At 39.3% G+C, this 26,807-nt stretch overlaps 1 protein-coding gene across 2 annotated transcripts; it reads left to right on the forward strand.

The window, feature by feature from the left end:
• Positions 1 to 5,374: 5,374 nt before the first annotated feature.
• tfap2d (transcription factor AP-2 delta (activating enhancer binding protein 2 delta)) lies at positions 5,375 to 25,730 on the forward strand. Of its 2 annotated transcripts, none has more exons than XM_058613713.1 (8): positions 5,375 to 5,679; positions 6,397 to 6,915; positions 11,789 to 11,849; positions 18,695 to 18,860; positions 20,931 to 21,049; positions 21,145 to 21,286; positions 22,184 to 22,297; positions 23,886 to 25,730. In XM_058613713.1, the coding sequence occupies exons 1-8, from the start codon at positions 5,641 to 5,643 to the stop codon at positions 24,100 to 24,102; spliced, it is 1,377 nt and encodes a 458-aa protein (XP_058469696.1). In that variant the 5' UTR covers positions 5,375 to 5,640; the 3' UTR covers positions 24,103 to 25,730. The 2 variants fall into 2 exon arrangements, with proteins under 2 accessions (XP_058469696.1, XP_058469697.1); XM_058613714.1 differs by lacking the exon at positions 5,375 to 5,679 and adding an exon at positions 6,025 to 6,173.
• The last annotated feature ends 1,077 nt before the right edge of the window (positions 25,731 to 26,807 follow it).

A 26,807-nucleotide genomic window follows, 5' to 3' on the forward strand; every position in this document is an offset into this window, starting at 1 on the left:
GTAAATCCCCGACAATTAGCAGATCCATATTTGCATATTAACCTGTGCTTTTCCTGCGAAGGCGCAGTCTTTATGTAGGTCACACACACACACACACACACACACACACACACACACACACACTCTCCTCCCTTAATTGCTTTTTTCTTGACAAACATCTTCTGGGCCGTTTTTGTTATGGTGGCCTTTTTTTGGGGGGGGGGGGGGGGCTGGAAAGGTGCACACGCACGCGCACACAGGCTCGAGTTAACGGACGCTGCTGACCATATGAGGTCGGTGTCTGACCGACGCAAAAACAAGGTCAACGCATGCATGTGCGCAACGTTACAGTCTCCGCAGCTGATACTCATTTGTAAACAAACTTCTTCTTCTTTTTTAAAACATATATATATATATATATACACATATGTACTGTGTACATATATATATATATATATATATATATATATATGGTTGTTTCTAAGTGGAGGGAATAAAAGCAGCAGTCTACTCAGGCCTATTTACAGCTCAGCGTGAGTCCCTGCAGCCACTAAACGCATCATCACTGAGAGTCAGACACACTTTTGCTTCTCCCTTAAAGAGCGAATATAAGAGCAATAATAGGCTAAGAATGTCTGCGGGCTATATATTGTGATCTAATGCACACAATAAACCGTTTAAAGCAGCCATAGTGAACGAGGAAGAGGGGGTGTACATACAGAGGGGTGGGTGGCATCCCTTTTATAGCACAGTTGTACTGGATATTAAGGATTTAGAATGCAATACTTTTGGTTTTAATTAAGGTCAAGGTCATGTATTCACATCCAAACACTACAATTAGGTCAGATTCCTTTTTATGTGTCATTACATGTCATTGAAATCTAATCTGCATGTCCTAAATGATCAAGGAATCAACTTGTACTGACAAAAACGACCATTTCCCTCCAAGATATAGAGGTCAAATTGCTAATATGACTATAAGAATGAATAAGAATCTATAAGAAGACACTTTGTCTATCACCAGAAATACTTATTTTTCATATCTGATACCGATATTAACCGTGTACATCTGTCAATCTGATATTAGGGTCCTGCGATTTTTCATCTTTTACAAATACTAAGAAAAATAAACATGAATCAACTGTATTTACTTTTTTCTCTGAGTTTATGAAGCATTATACAATATATTTATACGATATTTAAGGTTTTTCCGGATTGTATCAGATTTGAACTTTCTATTTTTTGCGATGTAATCTGATCTGATGCCGATTTAAAGTACCGTATCGTCTCATCCCTCCATAGTTCCTACTTAGAGCCTCTAAAACCCCTATAATCTGCAGTCCTGGAAGCCTCTGCTCGCTCTCTCTCTGCAGGAGCAGCGGTCCGTCCACAAAAACCTCGAGGCTGATCTAAATTCTCGCCCCTGGGCTGGACTGGACTGCGCAGGGTTCCCGGGCCCTTTTCCCTGCCTCGTCAGGCGGCAGATGGACTGGCTCCCGTCCGGAGATCAGTGCGCATCTGGTGCGCGGCGTTCCCTGCAGCCCCTCGGTACAAAAAAAATAGAAAAAAGAGCGGGGCCACTAGCCGGCATTAAGCCCCATTAGGACCGACTACCGAGCAACTGGTGCCTCGGGTTGGCTTCAGTCCCTGCATACAGATCTATGTATATATATATATATATATATATATATATATATATATATATATATATTAGAGAGAGAGAGATGTATAAATATATATATATATATATATATAGAGAGAGAGAGATGTATATCAGGGAGCAGCAGCATTGAGTGCACAAACCTCCTCATGTAAATGAAATGTGACTCACAGATGAGTTTGGACACTGACACAGACTTTAAATGACTTTAAAAAACACACACAAATGAAGACATGTTTCACATCCTGATGAATGCGTGAGCTGCAGGTGAGAGAACAGAGACATTCTCTCCTCACTGTGTTTCTGCTAAAATCTCAGCTGCACTTTGATCTGAATGATGAGGATGAGGAGGATGATGATGTGAGAGGAAACAGGTTAAGCTGCTGCTCCCTTTTCCAGTGTATGTGTGTGTGTCAGCAGGATTTCTTGCCTACAGGCTGCTCTCTCTCTCTCTATATATATATACACCTATGCTCTCTTATGTAATGTACATATAATACACACACTACTGGAGTGACTTTGTTGCTTTAATGTGAAGTTATTGAGGATTCTTGTGCAAAATACAACTTAAAAGCATCAACATTTAGTAGGATTTGTACCATCATTGACACATAATGCCTCTTTCTTGGCTAAACCATGCACCGAAATATACCTATGTATCCAAATCTACAGCCTATTTGTGTAATTAATGATATTTTTGTGCAAAATAAAAACTAAAGGCAACAACGTTTAGGATGATTCATACCATACCTGACACAACATAGCTCTTTCATGGCTAAATTGTGCATATATACCTTCCTGTATATCATAATCTACACCCTAGTGGTGTGACTTTATAATTATGGATATTCTTGTGCAAAGAAAACTTAAAAGCACCAAAGATTAGGACGATTTATACCTTAATTGACAAATAATGGCCCTTTCTTTGTTAAATTGTGTATATATACCTTTGTATATAAAGTATCTGCACCCTTTTGGTGCGACATTGTTGCTTTAATGTGAAACTATTGATATTCTACTGCAAAATAAAACTAAAAGCATCAAAATGTAAGGTTATTTAGACCATACTTGACACATAAGGGCTCTTTCTTGGCTAAATCCTGCATAAATACCTCCCTATCCTATAATCTGTGACTTTGTTGCTTGAATGTGAAATTATTGATATTTTTTAGCAAAATAACACCAAAAGCATCACGATTTAGCAAAACTTAACGATTTACCATAACTGACACCATAACCCCTCATTGACTTATATAATGTGATTTTCCTCATAGGTTTGTCCAAAATAAGACGAAAATCATGATATTTGAGAATCATTTACACCTCATTTGACACCAAATCTTCCTCTGCTTTTACCTGTGCTCTCCTCTCTCATCCATCCCTCCTCCACTCCCTCCCTCCCTCTCTCTCTCCACCTCTTCCGTTTCCATTTCTTTTAAATACCTGGCGCGCGCGAGACAACCGGCCTTCACGGGGTCTCCTCGTGCAGAGGTTTCACGTCGAGCCTCGAGGCAAAAACAATCGGTAATTAATTAAAATACAAAGGAGAAAAAAAAAACCTTGAGAATCTTTTTTTTCTTCTTTTTAAAGGGCTGTTTCCACTATTTGTGTTTCCTGTGAGGACCTTCTTTTTTTCCCAAACATTGGCCAAATACTGTTGATTAGAGAGAAATTATTATCATTTACTATATAATGATTTTAAGTTTGACAAAATAGGGCAACATATGAAGAAGAAACACCAAGAAACAACAGCAAAATTGTCCTAAAAAACAAATTAACTTGTATTAATATTGTTATTATTATTGTTATTATTATTTGTACACGTGGGTACAGAGGGAGGCGTGGAGGCGCATGCGGTAACAGATGGGAGGGGAAAAATATTTGCTCTTAATTAAAGTGCAGGGGTCAATGCCAGCGTCCAGGCGTCACAGTCTGCACTTTAATAACATCACAGAGTCGCTTTGGTTACAGTTACAGCTGACACACACACACACACACACACACACACACACACACACACACACACACACCAGAACAGCTCTCTCTCTCTCTCTGTTGGCTGTTTTGTTTTGAATGGCAGGAAATCTGACAGAACATTTCTCCTCCTTCAGTTTCCTCCCCCTCTCCTTTATTATCTCCCTTTGCTCCTCTTCAGACTATGTGACCACAACCTTTAGTAGCTTGTTTTCTCCTTCATATATACGTATATATATATATATATATATATATATATATATATATTGATATTATAATATAATTTCTCTCAAAATCAGCCTTAATGTCTCTGCAACACCTGTTACTGTTCCATATCACACTTTGTGATGAGACTATTAAAACATGTCAGGCAAACATCTGATGTGATTTTTTTTCTGCTCCTGCTTTTGTTGTTGTTGTATGTTTTGTTGTTTCTTCTTCTCCCTATAACAGGATACAGGTCTGTTACAATAAATGTAAACAAACAAACACTCCTGCCATCTTCCTCTGCTGCACAACAAGGGCTGCATGCAGTTGCAGGACCACCCCGAGGGCGCGTGCTCAGGTGAGTTACAGCGCGAGGAGGAACAGAGAGAGAGAGAGAGAGAGAGAGGGAGAGAGGAAGGGAAGGAAGGAAGGAGGGAGAGAGAGAGAGGTCACAAGGCTGACCGACTGACCGGAAAATAAATCACATTTCTGAATTAAGCCACTAATAATTATAATAACAGTAATAATAACAACAATAATAGCAAGAGACAGTAGATTATTCCATCCAATCATGCACAAACACACACACACACACACACACACACACATATAGAGTACAATGTTGCTTTGTAAAGAGAAAAGATCTCACAAAGGCAACACTCAGTGTAACCTTCCTCCTCCTCCTCTTCCTCCTCCCTTTCTCCCCCAGAAAAAAGAAGAAAAACATATGGAATAATGTTCCTCATCAAACGCTGGTCTCCAAGCACGAGCTAAAAACAACACAAACACACACACAACTGTGTTCAAATCGAAATAAATAAACAAAAGAGCAGGATTTGTGGATTTAATTCGCGCACTCACAGGGTGCAAAAAACAATTTTGTCCAAAAATCACTTAAATGTAACGTTATACGGAATAAATGTGCGTGTTTTCGATTGAAGCTGTTTTAATTCATAATAGGCAACATTTCGCGGATCGAGTGAAAACGTGGACCGGGAGTGAAAGCGTGAAATCTGCAGAATAATGGAAAATAAATCACCTCAATGCGTCTGATTCACGGAGAAATCATCGAAATCCTCACGTTTTCATATAAAACAAAACAAATAAATAAAGCGGTCTTCAGTGGAGACACAAAGGAAAAGAGAAACCGCGTCGTCCTGTTTTTATTCCTCTCATAATCATCAAAAGTCACAATATCTCAAAGCAAACTTGCATTTCCGTTGAAAATCCGCGCGCGCACATTTTTTTGGTTTCGGTTTAAAAACGCTCTCGTCGATGAGAATAAAATAAGAAATAAAGGTTTAAGTATGAAAACGGGACGAAATGGCGCACGAGATGTTGTGAAAACAGGGGCAAAAAGTCCAGAAAAAGGCGCAGAAAATGTTGAAAGAAGCTCTCCGTTCCTGATTAAGGCGAAGATACAATATTTATTCCTTGTCTCCTGGGATGCTCCTGCTCCGTCTATTGTCCTCCCCATTCCTCAGTGCTGATGCTTAATTTTCAAAACTTCTATATTACCAAGGGACCTACGACATCAGCCGAGAAATACCCTGCAAGTACAAAATCCGTGAGCCAGCCCCGTCCGTGCAGAGGGGAGACGCGCGCCTTCCGCCTGCTTTCTGCCGATTCTGCACCGACGAAAACACGCGAGGGGGGACTTTTTGCCATTTCTCTCGCCTTTATCGGAAGGATTTTAACGCTCTTGCTTTTTATATATATATATATTTATACTCTCTAATTATTACCATCATTTTTTATTCCGCCGAGCCAGAGGAGGAGAGAGGGGGAGAAATTACGCGTTATACTTTGGAGAAAGCACAATGTCAGCGACCTTCCCCGGACTTGTCCACGACGCAGAGGTAGGAGCATTTATTTTTATTTCTCCATTTATTTAAATTTAACAGGGAAACTGTGTGTGTGTATGCGTGTGTGTGTGTGGAGATGTGTGTGTTATAATCTCTGAAATGACAGCATGTACACAGAGATGAGATGAGATGAGATGGAAGGAGAGGAGAAATGGGCTTTTTATTAGTGGAAGTGGAACGAGGCTCCGGGAAACAGTGTGATTGGGACAGTTTAGGGCGGAACAACTCACCTCTCCCCATCCAGTGAGGAGAGCTGAAGCTGGGACTGTGCGTGCGCCAGCAGCAGCAGCAGCAGCAGTAGCTCGGTTAGCACTAATAATAATAATAATATATAACAGCACGCCTTTTCTTTAAAAAACCGCTGCGAGCAGAGTGACAGGCGCGCGCCAAAGGGAGGGTGAGAGAAAAATACCGATGGCTCCTGTTGCCGCGTGCGCTCGCTCTCGTTCCCCTCGCGGGCGTGGATGTGGAAGTGACATCTCCTTCAGGTGCTTTAAAAACGCTTTGAGTGCAGTGTGAGTTTTGTGCGTGTGTGTGTGTTTTTGAGTGTGTGTGTGTAAGAGAGAGAGAGAGTGTGTGTGTGTGTGTGTGTGTGTGTGTGTGTGTTTGGGAGACACAGTGAAATAAAATGACACACTCTCTCCTCTTATTATCATTATTATTGTTGTTGTTGTTATTAATAATATTATTATTATTATCATTATTTCCCAGATACGTCACGACGGATCAAACAGCTATCGGCTCATGCAGCTCGGCTGCCTGGAATCCGTGGCCAACTCCTCGGTCGCCTACTCCTCCTCCTCCCCGCTCACCTACCCGGCACCGGCGGGCACCGAGTTCGCGTCGCCCTACTTCTCCGCCAACCACCAGTACACGCCGCTGCACCACCAGTCCTTCCACTACGAGTTCCAGCACTCGCACCCGGCCGTGGCGCCGGAGGCCTACGGCCTGAACTCGCTGCACTCGGGCCAGTACTACCAGCAGCTGCACCACGGCGAGCCCGCCGACTTCATCAACCTGCACAGCGCGCGCTCGGCGCTCAAGTCCTCGTGCCTGGACGAGCAGCAGCGGCGCGAGCTCGGCTGCCTGGACGCCTACCGGCGCCATGACCTGTCGCTGATGACGTCACACGGATCCCAGGCCTACGGCGTCGGCATGCACCACCCGGACCAGAGGCTGCTGCCCGCCGCCGGCCTGGGGCTGCCTCCGCCCACGGGGGACGACCTGCAGGTACCGGCGGCCTCTATTCATCCATCCATCCACATTCATTTCATCCCTTCATCTCTGCTTTATTAACCCTCACATTCACCCACCTCCTCCTCTCTGTAGCTATTTCAAACATACTGAATAGAAAGTGTCCAGACTGCGCCTCTGCCCTGCGTCTTTTTACGCACGGACCAAATATTACTGGATGTTTCCTCTCTGAGTTGCTGGTTTGTGTGTTTTTGTGTGTTTTTGTGTGTTAGTGCACAACAGGCTGAGTGAGTGTCAGGTCCACGCGGCCGCTGGGGCTCCACAGAGGCAGCTCAGCCTCTCTAAAGGTTAATTGACTGGCAGTCTATACAAGACTATTGTGAAATCCGCCCTTTATTTCCCCACCAACACACGTGACCACGCGCTTTACATAATTCCTTTTGGATGTAAAGAAATGGGCCCGAGATGAAAACAGATTCGCACGGTGTGTGTGTGTGTGCGTGTGTGTGTCCGGCTGTCTGCTGAGGCAGAGAAAAGCCGCTGGTTGCTCTATTCTCCGGTAAAGGGCGGATTAACGGATCGGGGTTGAGGACACAAAGCCCAGCTCGGGCGCCATAAAGCACCGTAGTTTATCCAATTACCGACTTAACGTCAATCAACTTTGTTACTTATGCAGCGACATCTGAGCTGGTTACAATCCGCGTCTGTAGTTAAACACTATTTAACACACTTGACCGTATTTTTTTTTTCTTTTCTTTAACCAACTCTTAACGCAGCCACATGTTAATGCCATTATGTGAAATGCACCTTTATTTCTTATTCTGTACATTGATTTAAACAGCAACAATAATGTAAAAAAAAAAAAAAAAATCAGGGTAATTATTTGAATATAAAATGTAATTACTGGCTTTTAAAAATAGTTTTTAATAAAAGGGACATTCAATTTGTATTGTAATTAATTTAAAAAAAATTAAAAATAAATAGCATATTATTCCAAAATGTAGGACTGGCTTTGGGGAATTAAAAATGTGCCGAGATTATTATTTTTTTATTAAAAACATTATATTATTATTAGTTTCATTTTCTATTGTTTGATTCTTACATTTTTTATTCATGTATTTATTTATTTATAGATTAGTTTATGGTTCAATATATATACAATATTGTCCATAATGTAACAAATATAACAATATAAAATATATACTGTATATATTACAAGTACACTATTGATATACAATTATATATTATAATAATCTTATCATATTTTGTTTGCATTATTTTAATGTTACTTTATATTTTACATGCACTTTTAATTAATTATCAATAATGTTTTGATAATATTAAATTAAATTATATTATATTATATTATATTATATTATATTATATTATATTATATTATATTATATTATATTTACTTGGTTTCATTTTTTTAATTTAAATAAGTTCAAGGTTGACACACAGGTCTATTATATTAGTGTTTAAGCTGTAAAGCGCATGCAGGTTTGACCCTTTTTTATTGAGCAGGGAGGGAAGAAAGAAAGAAAGAAAGAAAGAAAGAAATAGCCGTCTCGTGAACCTGCAGCTCGCGCGAGGCGGATGCGTGAAGTGGAACAGATGCGTCCATGGTCTCGTGCAGCCCCGGTCGCATCTTTGTAGCGCGATAAAGCGATTTCCACGCGGAACAAAAGCAGCTGCCACACCTTTCTCCCGTCACTAAGCTAATTCATGCAGGACCTGTGCAGTTTTGTATATTGATTTTATAATCACTTTAGCTCCGCCGCAGAAGAAAAAGGAGCTGCTTAAGAAAGAACTACAACAACAACACGCTCCTTTCTTTCTCTCTCTCTTTTTTTAACTCTCTGTCTTTTTCCTTTTTATTTTAATCAGTGGGGGGCTTCGGTGTGGATCAGGCCTCGGGGCTCGCACGAGGGATTAAGTGTTTTCTGAATAAAAAAGCGCGTGTTCCCTTTGCTTGATGACATCGTTGATAGCGCGAGAGTCTGATATGGATCAAAATGGCGGCGATAACAGTAACAGGTTCCCACTCATATATATGTGACGTGTATTTATAGACCCACATGTTGCAGTTTTAGTCATTTCATTTAATGAAAAAGAACAACAGGTTGGTGAGTGAAGCACATTCTGGACACTTTGTCTCTCTCTCTCGCGCGCGCTTGTGTTATTGTGTGTGCGTGTGTGTGTGTGTGTCCTCACTTTTATCGCCCCAAGCTTTTTTCCAAATGAAGCTGGTTTTTATGTCTGAGGTCGTGAGCTGCATCATTTATTATGTTCTTTGACTCAAAGCTGCAGTAAGTGCAGGTACAATTACCAACAAAAAAAAACTGTTTCGGGGCACAGGTATAGACCAGATGGTTAAAACTACAATTTGATTCATTCATTTATTCAATTCCTCAAAATAAAATTCCTCAATAGCATCAACACTCAGCTAAAAGTATGTCATAAAAAATGATAAATTGCATTTAAGATGTATTTTTTGCACAATAGGCATGAAACATGTTGAGTTTAAACTTATGTATATTCAAATAAATGTCATTTGCTACAAAAAAAAGCATGTCTGTGTAGACCACTGTGGCTCAATAACATCTCATAAAACTTAGTTAATGAATGATATGTATGAATTAATTCATTCAAATGCAGGTCATACGTTTCATTTTAGAGATACATGTGGGGTTTGTCTGTGGCGTCTTAATATTTAATGATGGATATTTACATTCATGACAAATAAAAAACAATCCCCATAGACAATAATATATGCAGACATTCTCCTATAATGCTAAAATGATAAAGTTTCTATGTATACCCATGTATCGGTGTTGTAATACCATGTATTTTCACGTTAGTATTTAATTTAGTATCACGTTAGTATCATATGCCTCGACAACAGTCACTGCAACAGTGTTTATTAAAACCAGGAAAAGACATCAGAGGTGTTATACCATGATGTGATACAGTGTCCAAAATGTAAGATGACACTTTGTCTCATGTCACAGTATTGATATAATATGGATACATTACCTAATATATACAGTTTATAATTTATGTCTGTATGTTATGTATGTTTCTACATGTGTGGTCAGTAACATTTTAAATGTATAGTTTTCGCTATATTTTCACAACAAAGGTCTTATTTAGTGACCAAAAGGCCTTAAATGTGATGTAGTATTGTGCCATCCTATGATAACAGGTGGAACAGTGCAGATTTTTTTTTTTTTAGATTAAAGCACAGAAAGATACAGGTGGATGGATGCATGGTATACTATAGGAAGTGAGTGGTCAAACCTGTAGGTCGAGACCCTCCTCGTGGTCCGCAGGATAAATCTATGAGGTCATGAGACGATTGATGTAAAATAAATATGAGAACCAAGTTTAACTGGCGACACAAGTGTTGTATCAGTTAAAAATATTTCTTTCTTAAATGGATTCTGCGCTGACGCAGTGCGTTACAGATTATGGCCACATAACGTTCATAACATTATTGTTGATTTTTCCCGTTGTTTCGACTGCAGAAGCATTTGTGGGCGTGATGAAGCGCTTCAGTTACATTCATAAATTCATCTTTTTTTTAATTTATTTTTTTAAATAAATAATAATAATAAAAAAAATTCATCTTTAAAATCATACTTGTCTTTACAGAAAGTGATTAGGGCCACATGTGAATATTTATTAAGAAACAAAATAAAGTAAAAATACATTTTAAAATGAAATTCTGAGATTAGAATTACTTTTTAATTTCCCCTTTTAAATTTTGTTTACAAAACAACTATTCACATGTCCCTAATCCTAAAGCTCTTCCACATCTCCAACAGCTTGTCTTGAATGCGTGGAAAAAAGACTACTACTCTGTCGTAGTTTGTCATTATTATCAAAGTGAATTACAGTTTTGGAACCAGTGACATTTGTTATGTTAATGAAAATTAAGATTCGGAGTATATATCTATGTATGAGGCACTTCAGATTAACAGCAGTCTTTAAATACAGTTTAATTTGACCATTTAAAATGAATGGCACCTGGCAACTGTGATAGTTTATGGGACAGATGTTTGTGTTGTATTGTGAAACAGATAGGATACCGATCTTGAGTGATTTTTACAGTTAGACAGTATTTAGTAGTTAGACAGAAGTTACAAAAGTAAAACAGTATTTATATCGAAAAATATTGTTAATCACAATATATTTGAGTGATATGAGAGTATAATATAGTATTTATATGCCTAAATCACAATATTACTGTTAAGTTACTGTAATTTATTAAAACATTTACAGTGAACGTCCATGTGTATATGCAGGACACGGTAATTTATTGTAAATATAAGTTCAGTAATTTATTGTGAAAGAACTCTGTAAAGCTGTACATACACATACTGTTATTGACTACCTTTTAGAATCACTTGTGTGTATATTTACAGTTAATTATTGTGTCATTTCACAGTGCGTTACAGTCACATAATTTATAATCACTGAGTGTAAACTGACAATTATATCATAAATTAATAAAGTGATATCCTATTCTATTCTGACTTCATAGTAATACCATAAAGTACATTACGATGATGCAGCAGTATTTTCTTGTATTTAACTGTATAAATCACACTTATCGTTGTTATCATGTTGCAAATTTATTTTGAAAATCCTGGGAATAATTTAAACTGTGCAGTCAAATATTTCAGCGTGGTGTTATGTGTGTGTTTGTGTGAAAACACCTGCATTCATTGATCAGACTGTGTCTGTGTGACAGCTCCCATATAAAGGACTAAGGGAGGGGTGTGGGGGGAGGGGTGTGTGGTGTAGCCTGACAGCTGTAAACTGTGCTCCAGTGGCGTAAAACATCTGGGTGAAGTGGTTTCACCTGCCTTCATGCTCGTGCTGTAATGAGTGTGTGTCTCCGCAGGGCTCCGTGGAGGCACAGTGTGGGCTCGTGCTCAACGGACAAGGGGGCGTCATCCGGAGAGGTACACATACACACACACACACACACACACACACACACACACACACACACACACACACACACTGAACCCCACACCCTGCTTTGATTGTGTGCTGTCGTACCGGAGGTCGTGGAAGTCTCCCGGCACAGATAGACAGACAGGCAGACAAACAGACAGACAGACAAACGGGCGGAAACAGTCGCTGTCTTGTCTGCTGTCAACATGCTCCTGCACTTTCTCGCCTGTTTAAACACTAACACACTGTTCAACACGCTGCTCCCCATTTCCACCATGAAACGGATTGTCACTCAACACACACACACACACACACTCACACACAGAGTCTGGTTTCCATGACTTCAGAGGACACTATACATTTCCTGGTGACTTACTCTAACCTTAACCATAACTACTACTGACCTAAAACCTAACTGTAACCTAAACATAAAACATGTCTCCACTTTCAAATGTAGTCATTTACATAACGGGTACTTTTTGTCCCCATATAGAAGACAAGTCCCCGTAATGTGAGTGAGAAACCAAATTTAGGTCCCCACAACATGAGGAATAGCTGGAACACACACACACACACACACACACACACACACACACACAATCTGGTTTCTATTACTTCAGAGGACACTACGTTGACTTACATTAATTTCCTGGTGACTTACTCCAACCTTAACCATAACTACTAACTTAACCTTAATCTTTACCTTAACCTAACCATATATCTATAACATGTACTAATTTATGTACAGATTTGATTTGTGTCCCCATATAGAAGACAACTCCCCGTAATGTGAGTGTGAAATCAAATTTAGGTCCCCACAACATGAGTAATACCTGAAACACACACACACAGAATCTGGTTTCCATGACTTCAGATAACATTACATTGACTTACATAAATCTGACGTACTCTAAACTTAACCATGACTATTACTGACCTATAACCTTAACCTCATCTTAACCATACAACATGTCTTCACCTTAAAATGTAATAGTTTATGTTATATGGACTTGATTTTTGATTTGTGTCCCTAAATAGAAGATAATGTGAGTGTGTAATCAAATTTTGGTCGTCACAACATGAGGACTACCCGGAACACACACAAACACAAACAGGTTTGTGCAGCTATTCTTTTTAAGACACGGCATAGACTTTTAGTCATTAGGACAACCTAAAAAAAAACATTAATTCGAACCTTAACCATAAACCAATTAAAGCCTATAACCCTAAACTTAACAAGACATCCTCAGGAATGAGGTTGTGCCTTATTAGGACCAGGTTGTGGTCTCTATAAGGACTACTGTTCCTGACAAGGTCAATGTTTATGACAGAAAGGGTTCTAAAGAGGTAACAAATACAAGAATATCCACACACATTCTTGCGCAGTATTTCTAGTGGGGGCACTTATAGACATAATGCATTTCCCAGCCCCTTACCTTAACCTCAAACATTATAACTAAATCCCTCAACCTAACCCTTAACTTAACCCTAACATAGATCTAATTCTAACCCTAAATCTAAAACCAAGTCTTAACCCTGAAAAAAGCCCTTTGAAGTTAGGTTTCAATCAGAATTTACGACAGACTCAAATACTCAAATCAAGCAAATAGAGAAAATCATAATTAAACATTATTTAACACATAGACACACTGTGAAAACACACACACACACAGTGCATCACACCATATTCTCATGAAAGAAACCTGTAGGCGACATTGTAGTACTGACTGACTGACAGACAGACAGCCTGTGTTCATAAAACCAACAAACAGACTATTTTTAATGCAATATTAATGTTTATTTTGAGATCATAAAATGATTATGACACTCAAGCATTATTGATGTTTCTCATGTCTGTGGTAGTAGAATTATAGAAGGAAAACATGAGCAATATTATATATGCCACAGGAATTTATCATGTATACATTTTAGCTGTACTGTCATCATAAAGTAGTGTTGTTGACACTTATTGTATCATTTAGTGATGATAAATTTTTTTTGGTATATTATGAATTAAAACTGCAGTTTTTTTACTTACATACTATACTTTGTCTTAATCAAATATTTTGCTTTTGTAAAACACTTCAACTCCTGTTGATTTTAATGAATTTAAAACAAATCATATACATGCAGTTAAATTAAATTAAAACATAATATTCTAGGAGGCATTTTAAGGTCTAAACAACATTTAAAACAGTTAAATAAAACAGTAACATTAAGTATATGAATTACATATAATAGTGCACACATTTTCCTGTGTTGTTAATTTGAGTATATTGTATAGAGGACATTTAAAATGAATTATGTACAGTATTAGAGAATTGCCTAAAACTGAGGAGAAAATTATTCAATATTTGTATTATTCTTACTTAAATTTCAGTCATATTTTTTGTTTATTTTGTTGTTTGCAATATCAGTGATAATTAAACCTATATTTTGTATTTGTTGTGGACAATTTCCTCTTGAAATGTAGGGTTCATTTTCTATTATTGATTGATTTTATGAATAGTATTTGTTTTGTCCATTGAATGTTAGAAAAAAAAGGCTGAAAAAATGTCAGTTTCAATGATTTATTTGTTATTTGGATTACATTAAACTATAAATAAAACTGAACATATTCACATTTAAGAAGCGGAATAATCAGAAAACGGATCAAAGTAGTTGGAGATTAATTCAGTAAGACATGAAATCGTCGATTAATCATCGTGGCCTCACATGGTTCTTTGTTGAGTGCAGAGTGTATGGGGAGCAGGAAGCCAGAGTGTCTCGGTTTAATTTTTCATCAGCATCTCTGCTGCCTATAGGTGATGTTGGGGGGGGGGGGGCTTTTCTCCTTTTCTCGCGGATTGACGCGGGAATCCCTGCGCTATCACATTCGCTTAATGGTGCGCCATATTTGGCCCTGAGCTCAGCCGCTGCAACCATCACAACCAATAATCTTTGCTTTACCTCGCGCTCCCGTATCGATAGCTTCTCTCGCCTCGGGCGGACGCTTTGATATGCTAATGCGGAGCGGGGCCCCGGATTCAGCCGAGATCATATTAATGTTGTTCTTTCTGACTGCGGCTTTGGGCGCCATGAATATTCACACAAGCCTTTTTTTTCCCCTTTTTTTTTTTTCAAAAGAAAATCACTGAAGAAACGCGGCTGCTACTTAGGAGTCGTCGTCTGTGTTTTTAATCACCCTGGTTTTTTTTCCTGCCTTACACATGAAACTGTGCGCGCGCTCTCGCCTCTACACAGCGCCATGCACGCGCTGCCAAGCACCCACCCACCCACTTTTTTTCTAGAGCTTTATAAATATTGTTGTTAAAATATGAGGAGAATGACATTTGGTCCGTGTCTCTTTTTCTTTAATTTTCGTGGCAAACTCGTGGAAGAAGAAGAAAAAAAAAAAAAAAAGCCGCTTGATTCCGCGTGTGATCCCGCCCGCCGCTCGCGCCGCAGCCCGAGGCAACTCTCCGTTGCTTAAATACCGTTATCGCCTCTGGGCCCGCGCGCTCCACTGACTGCACTACCGGCAATAGCTCTTTTTCGATCGCCCTTGGCAACATAAAATACAAACTACTTTGAATCAAAACATTTTTAGGGGAATTAATATGATGTGAACCCGCGGCTTTCACACGCGCGCGCCCCCTGTCAGAGCGCGTGAGTTTGACAGACAGGCAGCTCGCTCTGCCGCGGCCTGTGTGTCACACACACACACACACACACACACACACTGACACACACACAACCGATAGTATCAATCGATTCCCTCGACTAGACATTGTCCATCTTTGACAGCCTGACCGAGTGTACTACAACTCCCATCATGCCTCTGTCCAAAGCGCTGCCCAGCCTTGTGTTTTTCAGCAACGCGATGACATGACGTCACACGTGTCGCTGTCCGGGTGCTGAAGTATCAAAAAGTGCTGGTGCTGAAGTCTGGTGCAGATTTTAACTATGGATAAGATTTGTTGCAGGGATTGTAATCCAGTGTACGATTTTATAATCATGCATCGCGATAAAACCTATACTCACAGTGAGTTTACATCATCGGGAAAATCTGGAATTGTGACTTGAAAATGCTGTCTAGCACGCCAACACTCAGTCCTAGTGATTTATGTAAGTGCCACAAGGGGGAGCCTGCATCCGTGAAGTATAATTCTAGAACTGACTTCCTATAGATATTTATAATTAACATATTATTAAAGATACATTTTAATATTAAAGCCATTTTATTGTACTGTTAGTACTATGTTTTGTTACTTAAAAACATTTTGGTACATAAACAAAAAATGTAAAAGAAGCAAGTTTTAGTCAGATGTTTTTGTAAGAATGGGTTAGTTTTTTTTGGAACAATAGTGACACATATTCTGACTGTTTTAAGTCATTTTTGTAACTTCAGTAACGTGTTCTTGCAACATGTCATAACATTTTGGTAATATGTGCAATTTTTTGTAATGATAGGGACATTTTGTTAGACTTTTTGTTAATATTGTATATTTTTTGTAACATTTTGTAGGAACAATACACACTATAACGAACATTCACATGTAAATGTGCCATAGTGGAGGCAAAACATTTTTTTTAAAGACAACAGTTATTTTGGCCAGGATATCCTTGGAAAAGAGATTATTAATCTCAATGGATATTTCCTTGATAAATAAAGGTTAAATAAATAAAATGAAGACAAATAGAAACCTCCACCAGAATCTAAAAAATTGTTTCTTAAAGCAAATATTTGTAAGTCACAATAATTGTGGTTTAGAGAAATGTGACAGGGAATTTTCATATCAATCCATGGCCTATTTGGTTCCACATGAAAATAAAGTAGGTGGCAACATTGTCCACAATTCCCCCCCAAAACATGAGCATCCAACCTTAGCCTGCAGTGCTGTTCTATTTGGCCTAAATCACATCCTTTTCCCTTCGTTCCATCATAACCAGCACGGCCTCACAACAAAGAGACACGCCCTGCTGTTAGATTTGATAATGAGGCAGATGAATAATAGAATATAGCCTACAGTACATCAGACAGAAGAACCTTGTGTTTCTGCTGCTTGAGACGTTGGTTCAAGTGTAGGTTTAATAATAAAGGGCCGACACAGAGAAGTCAATATATTCCAGGAGGATCCAGAGAGACGGATTCCGACGCAATTAAAAATGTGAAAACAGCCTTCACCATCACCGCCGCGATCACTTATTCACACACACACGCAGGAACCTCAAGCACACAATGAAATCAACATGGTGGAAGGTGATTAAAGAGAGGATTTGTTTGTTTGACTCCTGGGATTAAAGCGCCGACGGTTCTTACATGCAGACAAATATTGAGCTGGAGCAGAAATATCAATACGTAGTAAAAACAAAATAAATGTAATATTTAACAAGGGGAAGAAGAGAGTGCTGAGAGGAAAACATTGATCACGCCGGCGAGGATTGAAGATACTTGATCATGTGTGATTTTATCTGCCGAGTTTGAAGCAACAACACAATCATTTCTGGCTGAAATTTAGATTCAAATATTAATTTGAAAGTATATATGTTTGTTAGCTAACATGTACTGGAGCTAGATGTTAGCTATATACTGGAGCTATATATGTTAGCTATATACTGGAGCCAGATGTTAGCTATATACTGGAGCTATATATGTTAACTATACTGGAGTTAGATGTTAGCTATATACTGAAACTATATATGTTAGCTATATACTGGAGCCAGATGTTAGCTATATACTGGAGCTATATATGTTGGCTATATACTGGAACTAGATGTTAGCTATATACTGTAGATGGCTAAATAGACTGGTAGCTAGATAACTAGATAGCTTAGTAACTAGCTTTACTGATTGCTAGATAGCTAAGTAACTAGCTTGATTGATTGCCAGATAGCTAAGTAACTAGCTAGATTGATTGCTTGCTAGATAGCTAAATTGATTGGTAGCTAGATAACTAGATTGCTAACTAGCTAGTTAGGTGGTTTGCTGGCAGATAACTAGATTGCTAAGAAGTCTCGACGCCTGCACATGTGTCCCTGAGACGAGATTCACCCAAAAAAAAACAAATGAGCATGTTTAAACTCAACGTGTGTGTTTTTGTGAAGCGCCGACAGACACAGGGTTAAGGTTGAGGATGTGGTTATATTTTCATGTGTTATTTTCTGTGGCTCAAGGCTCTTCAAGGTCTACATGGATTTTTGCTGGAAACGTTCAATACAGATGTTTTAAATTATGGGTCATCTGCACTAAAAAGTAAAGAAAGGGACTGTGGTTACTCTGGAAATAAAAAGAAACATCTCTCATTTTCCTGTTGTATTATTAGTATTAGTCACAGTAGTAGTAGTGGGAGTAATATGTGAAGAGATACTTAAAACCTTTATTTTAATGTGAAACCACCTTCTTATCTGTAACTATATAGAAATATAGGTTAACTGCTTTTCGTGGATGTAATTTCCACACATATGAGAAGGCAAAGAGATAGCTTGTGTACTGACAAATATTTGACATCATGTGCTAATGTTACATTTAAAAACAAGTAATAGTTAAAAAGTAGTAGTAGTAGATAAACAAATATCAATGCACAACATTTTGACAACATGAAGCCCTGTAGCACTATACACACATGTGTAAATGTTAAAATATTATACAACGAGTAGTTAAAAGCTACATTTAGTCAAATGAAAAAGCATTTGACTAAATTAAAAGTGTATTTCTTTCACCACACGTTATGTTTGTGTCAATGTAGCAAACATTTTCACTAATAGTGAAAGCAAAAGTATTCGAAGTATTTATTTCTGCCTTGACTGACAGTTGAGCTTTTCTCTAACAGGTGTCCTTGTTGTTGTTGTTGTTGTTGTTTGTGCGCAGGAGGAACGTGTGTGGTGAACCCTACAGATCTGTTCTGCTCGGTACCGGGCCGCCTGTCGCTGCTCAGCTCCACCTCCAAGTACAAAGTCACCATCGCCGAGGTGAAAAGAAGACTGTCCCCGCCAGAGTGCCTCAACGCCTCCTTACTGGGGGGCATCTTACGCAGGTACACACACACACACACACACGGAGTAATCCAGACGTTTCCCTGAGTCATCACGTTCTTTTAAAGGCTCTAAATATATCCACAAAGACTTAAGACACTTTGACTCTTTTGTCTTAAAGTCATTAAACAGTCAAACTGCAACACAAAGCCTGGGGTTTAGAGCGTTCTAATCTCTGCAGCCTTTAAATCTCATCCTATTTTATCCTAATAGCCCTAAATTAAACCATTTGATCTTACTATACATTTCCTGAAATAGCGATGCTATGATTGTGCTGCTGCTATTTTGGCCCTGGTAAAAGAGATCCTTGATCTCAGTGGCACCGTTGTTACGCACTGTTTCTATTTGACTTATTTTTATTGACAACATTGTGTTCTCTGGTCGAGCTCAGTAGTTTTTAAATGACTAAAAAGTAGTATTATTATTCATACAGTAGCTTTAGAACCACTAGAGTTACAAAAAATGCGAATGTATCCATTTATATCAGCAGTCTTATGGGAAAAATGTGGATAAAATAACAAAAACAAAGTGGCAGTATATATTAATATAACGCACAAATAGTCTCCTAAAACAGGAAAAACAAACTAATATTAAAAGACAGAATAGTAGAACTCAATTGATGGTCTTCTTCATACATGAAGCTGCACCTGAAGTAAACGAGGCGTGGGATTGAGGGAGATTTTGAAAGTGAAAACAGTTATTTTTAAGCTTAAATCTGACAGGTGGACACTGACGAGCGCTTTTGTATCCTTTCAGAGGAATACAAAAAAAGAGAGGAAAGACCGTTGTAGGCAAACGGAGAGGGGGTTGTGTTGGGGGTTGGAGGAGGAGGGGAGGTTTGATGGGAACGGGTCTGCACGCGCGCCGCCATGGCCCAGAGAGCCAGAGAGAGGCGAGACCATCAGGCCAAAGCATGGCAGGATCAGAGGAAGCAGGGGAAGGCAAGAGTTGCCAACGCTGTATTATTGATGAGGTGGAGAGAAAGAGGAAGAGGAGAGGAGAGGGGGAGGGGGAGGGGAGAAAGAATATGGCCGCTCCTGCAAGGCGACGCGTCGACAAAGTCAAAGAGGAAAGAGACAGCGCCAAAGTGCCAAGATAATAAATCTACTGGATTAAATTGCACATGTACGTGTAGCTTTTAACCCTTTAACACCGAGCGTACCGCAGACGTTACCATGTTACCGTAATTACGCAGCGGTTTGTGCTATCGGCTAAATTCCAATGGTTTCTGAAAGCTGAGGAGCGGTTATTACGGTAGTGTCACTCGCGCTGTTGCAGGAAGCCGGCAAATCAGCGTCTTTGTCAACAGAGAGGAGTGCGTTGGAAATATTTGGCCTGAGAGATAGAAACTCAAAGAAATATTACTTTAAATATGTTTTATACTGCTATAATCAAAATTAACACACAAAGTCTGGTGTTTGTGAACAACTACTGTTTTTTCTTCACTTTAAATTGTTAATACACATAAATAACTGCCAGATAATGAAAGTTATTCTGGAAAAATGAAGCAAAAGCGCTTAATCACAGGATATTTTGTGTCAAAGGGTTAAGTTTAAGTCTTTTAAGTTGCAAAAGAAGTTGTCACCTACATTTTAAAGTGGGGTGAAAAAGAAGAATGACAGGGACTATTGTTCCTTTTCTTTCCGGAACAGAACTTCTCAGTTTAGGTACAGATATAAACATGTTATAACATGTGTAAACGTGCCAAGATGATACATCTACTGAGTTAGATTGCACATGCACATTTAGCTTTTAAGTTTTCAGTCTTTTAAGTGCCACAACAAGTTGGCGCCTATATTTTAAGGTGGTGGGAGAAATAAGAATGACAGACGGGGACGATTGTTCCTCTGCTTTCTAAAATAGAACATGTTGGTTTGGGTAAAGAAAACAAAAGAAATAAAAGAAGAAGCTCATAGGAAACGGTGACCGTAAAGAAAGCATATCTCACACATAAAGAGTTGTGCTAATTTCCCGGTCTTTGATTTGAGGCTTTGTCAATAAGAAAGATGATAAACAGTGTATGTCCACATATTCAGTCTGTGCTGGAAACTTATTTCCTTCTTCCTCCACAGAGCGAAGTCTAAGAACGGAGGTCGGTGTCTGCGGGAGAAGTTAGACCGCCTGGGCCTGAACCTGCCCGCAGGACGGAGGAAAGCCGCCAACGTCACACTGCTCACCTCTCTGGTGGAAGGTGAGAAGCTCCACCAAAGTCCTCCAGGACTTTTAAAAATCTGACTTTTTATATCTTCATTTGTCTCACCACTGGGTTTATTTGTCCGTGTCCAGGTGAGGCGCTCCACCTGGCCAGGGACTTTGGCTACACCTGTGAGACAGAGTTCCCCAGCAAGGCGGTGGGGGAGCATTTGGCGAGGCAGCACAGCGAGCCAAAAGAAACCAGCGCGCGCAAGAAAATGGTTCTGGCGACAAAGTAAGAACGCAGACAAAATCCACCCGTGCGTGCACTATAACACACTCACCTGTGACCGTGACGCACACCTCTACTGACGTTAAATTCAGAGCTTTTTCTGAAAGACACTTCTTTTATTCTGAAACTTATGAACGTGTCAGGTCACAAGTTCTGGATTTATACTCGTATTTGGAGACACGTCAATTACTTTTAGCTTAAAATCACCATCATTAATGACCACGACCAATTTTCCTTTTGATTCTCCCTTCAATAAATAAGTGTATTTGTGGATGGGAATTGGGCTTGTGACCAGGAAGTTGTCAGTTTGAATCCTGGGACAGATTGAGGGGTGCAGATGTGTGTCCATTAACTGCTGTTTTGTTGTAAGGATGAATTAAATACAAAAAAGTCACTTCATATTCTATATGAAACTGTCATTTTAAAGCTGCAAATGCATTATTTTGTCCTAAATAATGAATTAAAAATGCTTGGACTGACATGTTTTATAAGAAAACAGGTGCCAGTTTTGCCCTTATGCTGAAGTTAAATCTAATTAAGTTCAAGCATCATAATATAGACTTTACTAATAGTATAAACAATGCAATTGTTCATGTTTTACATTGTAGTTTTTAAGTTTTGTGTTGACAAGCAGCGACTTTTGAGAGCACCCAAATATCAAGGCATCCAAATATGAACTGCACTAAATTCTGGAGACAAGAAATCACTTTGAATTTACCAAAAAAAAGCATGTTTGTGTGTTGAGATTTACGGTTTGTGCGATTGGATCCAAATGAACGAAGATGGTCCAAGGGAATTTAAAAAAAGAAAAAGAAAAGGAGAATAATGCGACAGTTGTGTTGGAGACAGATGGTAAACCCTCCCTCCCTCTCTCCCTCCCTCCCTCCGTTTGTCTCACAGGCAAATCTGTAAGGAGTTCCAGGACTTACTGAGCCAAGATCGCTCTCCTCTGGGCTCGTCCAGACCGACCCCCATCCTGGACCTGGACATCCAGAGACACCTCACACACTTCAGGTAACAAGCAACGCAAACATCATCTCATTCTAGACGGATTTAAAGCCACTGAGGCGACACGAGCTGAGGATGAGGATGATGATGCTGTTCTCAGTTCTTTTTTTTGGGCCCGTGACCTTTCTGCCATTTTTTTGAAACGATGCAGCTGTGCAGTTTGTTGTTTGGCACAAGCAACAGACGAGGAGGAGGAGGGGGAGGAGGGGGAGGAGGAGGAAGGAGGGAGGAGCGGCTTGTTAGCACAAATGTCACATCTATGGCGTCATCCTTTTGCAGAACATACAGTTTCATCAAATGTCCAAAGGGAAATGTCCTATAGAAACGCCGAGACGGGGGAAAGAGACGAGATGAGAGCGCGGTTGTAGAAACAGAAACGACAGTTTAACGATGAGATTATTAAGCTCTGCAGCAAAATCTCACTAATTTTACGGTACATTAACGTTTATTGTTCTGCAGCCTCACGTGTTTTCACTAGCAAGTGATTTTATGTCAATGAGAAGCTGCTTTTGTTTCAAAGAAAGTGAAAACCACTGAATTGAGAGCTTCAGCTCATTGATTATCAGCGTATGGGATTGATTTTGAGAAACATGCGTACACAAGTCAGATATTTTACGAGTTGCAGCACATTTTATTTATTCATTTAATGTCTGTTTTTGTCCTCGTTTACGTTCCAAATGCCAGAATATTCAGGTGACTATGACACTGTAGTCAAACAAAAGCAGATGATGTGAATATTTGATCAAATAAATGAAGTGAGATGTTGAAACCTCAAAAAATATATTGGTAACAGCAAATAAATCAAGTCTTTTCTTTCTTCAGTGTAGGTTTACGTAAAAGAAAACTACTTTCATTTACATTACATCTTATAGTAGTTTTAAAAAATGTGAATATGTTTGCTGTAATACGTGAATTAGGAGTATAATTTACTTTAAATAGACACTTTACACGGTTTTGTCGACAGTGGAAAAGTGAAAATGGTTGAGAAAGTTTTAAAAAATTACTTCATTTGATAAAAACCTATGTGAATTAAGTTAATTCAATCTAAAGTTAGCAGGTAATATCAAGACAATTGCAACTTTTTTTGTTCAGTGTGGGTTTGGTTTAAAAAATAACTTTTTTCCATTCAATTTATTGATCTTTTTCCCCCTCCCATCTGTGAATTATTTGTTTAAATGTGATATTTTGGAGTTTGATTTACTTTCACTGGTTCATCTACAGTGACAAACTGCTAGAAAATGACTTTAATTCATTACACAAACATGAAATACGTTAACTCAAAAGTAAGGACCGCAAATGGTCTGCTAGTTAAGTTTGAATTAACTTGTTTTCTGGAGTTTTTCTGAAGTTTTGTCAACTATTTTCTGTTTTTCAGTGTAAATTATGGCCAAAACGTCATTTGGATGATTAAAAGCTCTTCTCTAAAAGTGGCTTCGTCCGAATAATCAGACTCTTTCAGGAGTTTTAGAAGCTCCATAATGAGAGAAGATGATAGAAGAGCAGAAACTGGATATTCTGACTTTTATTTGCTGCTAAATGGACCAAAATCTTCTGGTGACTAACATCTGCACATCCTCGCCTCTCTCCCTCACAGTCTGATCACTCACGGCTTCGGCACGCCGGCGGTCTGCGCCGCTCTCAGCACCTTCCAGACGGTCCTGAGCGAGATGCTCAACTACCTGGACAAGAACTCGAGCGGGAAGACGAGCGGCCCGACCGACCAGCAGATCAGCAACAGCTCGGAAAAGACGCAGCTCCGGAAAACAGCCGAGCAGCAGAGCAAAGACGGGAAAACAGAAAAGACTGAGTAGCCCACACCCACCTGGTCCCCGTGCCTTGGAGCGCTGCATTTAGGAGTGTGTGTGTGTGTGTGTGTGTGTGTGTGGGGGAGTGTGTGTGTGCACAAAGGATTTGTTTACTCTCATCTACGTCTGTGTCTTCATTGGGACAATTCATATTTATTGTTATTTATTTATTGACCTTCTGTTGAAAGACAAACACTGAGCTGAAATGTCCCAAATAAGACGTCCTGTGTGAGGATGAGCGTCGCCATGGAGACGGCTGTGGCTCATCCAAGACTTTTTTTTGTTTGTTTATTTATTAATAATTACAGGTAGTAGACATAAGTGGACATAAGTGACATGGAGTTTTCCCAGGACAGGAGGGCTCAAAGTCAGGGCTGAAATCACACTTATTTTACAATTTATTTTTGCAATATAACTTTATTTTCAATCAATTATGTTCATAATTATACCGATTTTTATAGATTTCAAACATGCCGGAGCACTAAAACATGAAACGCCATCCAAATATTAACTCATATACTTTATGTACTGCATTTTTTTTAAAGAAATGGGCACAAAACAATCAGAAATAAACACTCAAATTGCAAATTAGCAACTAAACTCACACACTCCCTCACATATATATACTCACACATCCATTTACAGCAGGAATTCATAAACTGTCAGTCCATTTATCTCTTTTGTGTCAAACTATCAAGCAAAAATCTCCGTTTTGCTGAATGGAAACGAGCCCGTTCAGGCCTCAGGCGTCCTTTCACAAAAAGCATCTAAAACCTGAACAAACCACCTCCTGAAAGAGTTTTCTGAGGAACCTGAACATTAAAACACTCTTTAACTCTTTCTTCCCGGAGCCTGTGATGCAAACGCAGGCGTGAAATAAGAAGCTCGCGATACACTTCATCGCCGAGTGTCTTTAAAATGAGGATCTCGTGTTAAAGAGAGGCTCAAACAGCACATAATGGCCTTAATGTCAATGATTTTAAAGGTGCAGTGTGTAAAATATACATGGAACTGGTCCATTGATAAAAAAAATTACACAGATTTGACTGTTTTTACAGGAGCCCACAATGGACAAACTTCACTTATTTTGAGTTGTTATGTTAACTGAAGGCACACACACACACACACACACACGGCCCTCCTGTACCTGTGACAGCACTAAAAACACCTTTTTTTTTTATCATTATTATTATTAATTTATTTATTAATTACTGTTTACAATCAGTGCCATGAAGTGTGTTTACCACGTGGATGAAAGAGGGGAAAGATGTGAAGTTTCAGGATGTGAGACACCACTGCCTGGGGGTGGGTACACGTGTGTGTGTGTGTGTGTGTGTGTGTGTGTGTGAGACAGAGATAAAGAGAGAGCGAGAGAGAGGAGGGTCCGACTCAGCCATTTTGTAAGAGGTGACTTTGCGGTCGCCGTTGTTCCTCTTCCCTGTGCATGTCTATCTTTGTACAACCCCCCCCTCCAAAACCCTCCCCTGACCCCGCCCCCAGACCGACACGAGCTCCGACCGACTCGCTCATGAACATTTGTAAAGATATATATAAATATTTAAATTACTTTTTTTCCTCGTAGGTTTTAACTATGTACATGTTAAAACCCCTACCTTCTAAAACGCTGGTGTTCAATAAAGACAGTTGCTACGTGTTCTAATATTTGCGCCTTCTTTTTCAGATGCACGTTTACACACGTGTGTAAACACACACACACGCGCGCACACATACAAGAGAAGGTGAGAGGACTAGAAGATCAACGACAGTGAGAAAAGAACAACAACAATAATAAAAGAAAAGTCAGAGTTTCTCTCTCAAATACATCAAAATACCAAATACATAATGAATAAATGTATCAAAATATAGCAGTCGTACCATGTGTCAAAATAAAATACTGTATTTTTAAAATCTAAAAATACTTTTCCCCCCGGGACACAAACTTGTGGGAATGTTCTCTGAAGGTTCCCCCTAAATTCTCCTGTGGTTGACATGGAAAGTTTTCCTAATGTTCCCCTAGCTTAGTTTTTGGTCGCGCATTCAGTTCCCAGAACGTCACTTTGTCACAACCTTCATACAACCTTCATAGAACGTTCTCTTTTGGTTCCTAGAACGCTCCCCTAATGTTACTATTCTACAACCTTCATACAACTATTGGAGAACGTTCTCTCCAAACAGAACGTTTAGAGGGAATGTTCCCCTAACACTACAACCTTCATACAACCTTCACAGAACGTTCTCTTTTGGTTCCTAGAACGCTATCCAAATGTTACTATTCTACAACCTTCATACAACTTTTAGAGAACGTTCTCTCCAAACACAACGTTTAGAGGGAACGTTCCCCTAACACTACAACCTTCATACAACCTTCATAGAACGTTCTCTTTTGGTTCCTAGAACGCTCCCCTAATGTTACTATTCTACAACCTTCATACAACTCTTGGAGAACGTTCTCTCCAAACAGAACGTTTAGAGGGAACGTTCCCCTAACACTACAACCTTCATACAACCTTCATAGAACGTTCTCTTTTGGTTCCTAGAACGCTATCCAAATGTTACTATTCTACAACCTTCATACAACTTTTAGAGAACGTTCTCTCCAAACAGAACGTTTAGAGGGAACGTTCCCCTAACACTACAACCTTCATACAACCTTCATAGAACGTTCTCTTTTGGTTCCTAGAACGCTCCCCTAATGTTACTATTCTACAACC

The sequence above is a fragment of the Solea solea genome, chromosome 17 (assembly GCF_958295425.1).
Source record: "Solea solea chromosome 17, fSolSol10.1, whole genome shotgun sequence".
Classification (NCBI taxonomy): Eukaryota; Metazoa; Chordata; class Actinopteri; order Pleuronectiformes; family Soleidae; genus Solea; species Solea solea.

Excerpts from the sequence above, each read along its gene's own strand:
- tfap2d (XM_058613713.1), top strand. The coding sequence starts at position 5,641 with ATGTCAGCGACCTTCCCCGGACTTGTCCACGACGCAGAG. Across the intron at positions 11,850-18,694 it reads AGGGGGCGTCATCCGGAGAG|GAGGAACGTGTGTGGTGAAC; the intron begins GTACACATACAC and ends GTTTGTGCGCAG. Across the intron at positions 21,050-21,144 it reads GCTCACCTCTCTGGTGGAAG|GTGAGGCGCTCCACCTGGCC; the intron begins GTGAGAAGCTCC and ends GTCCGTGTCCAG.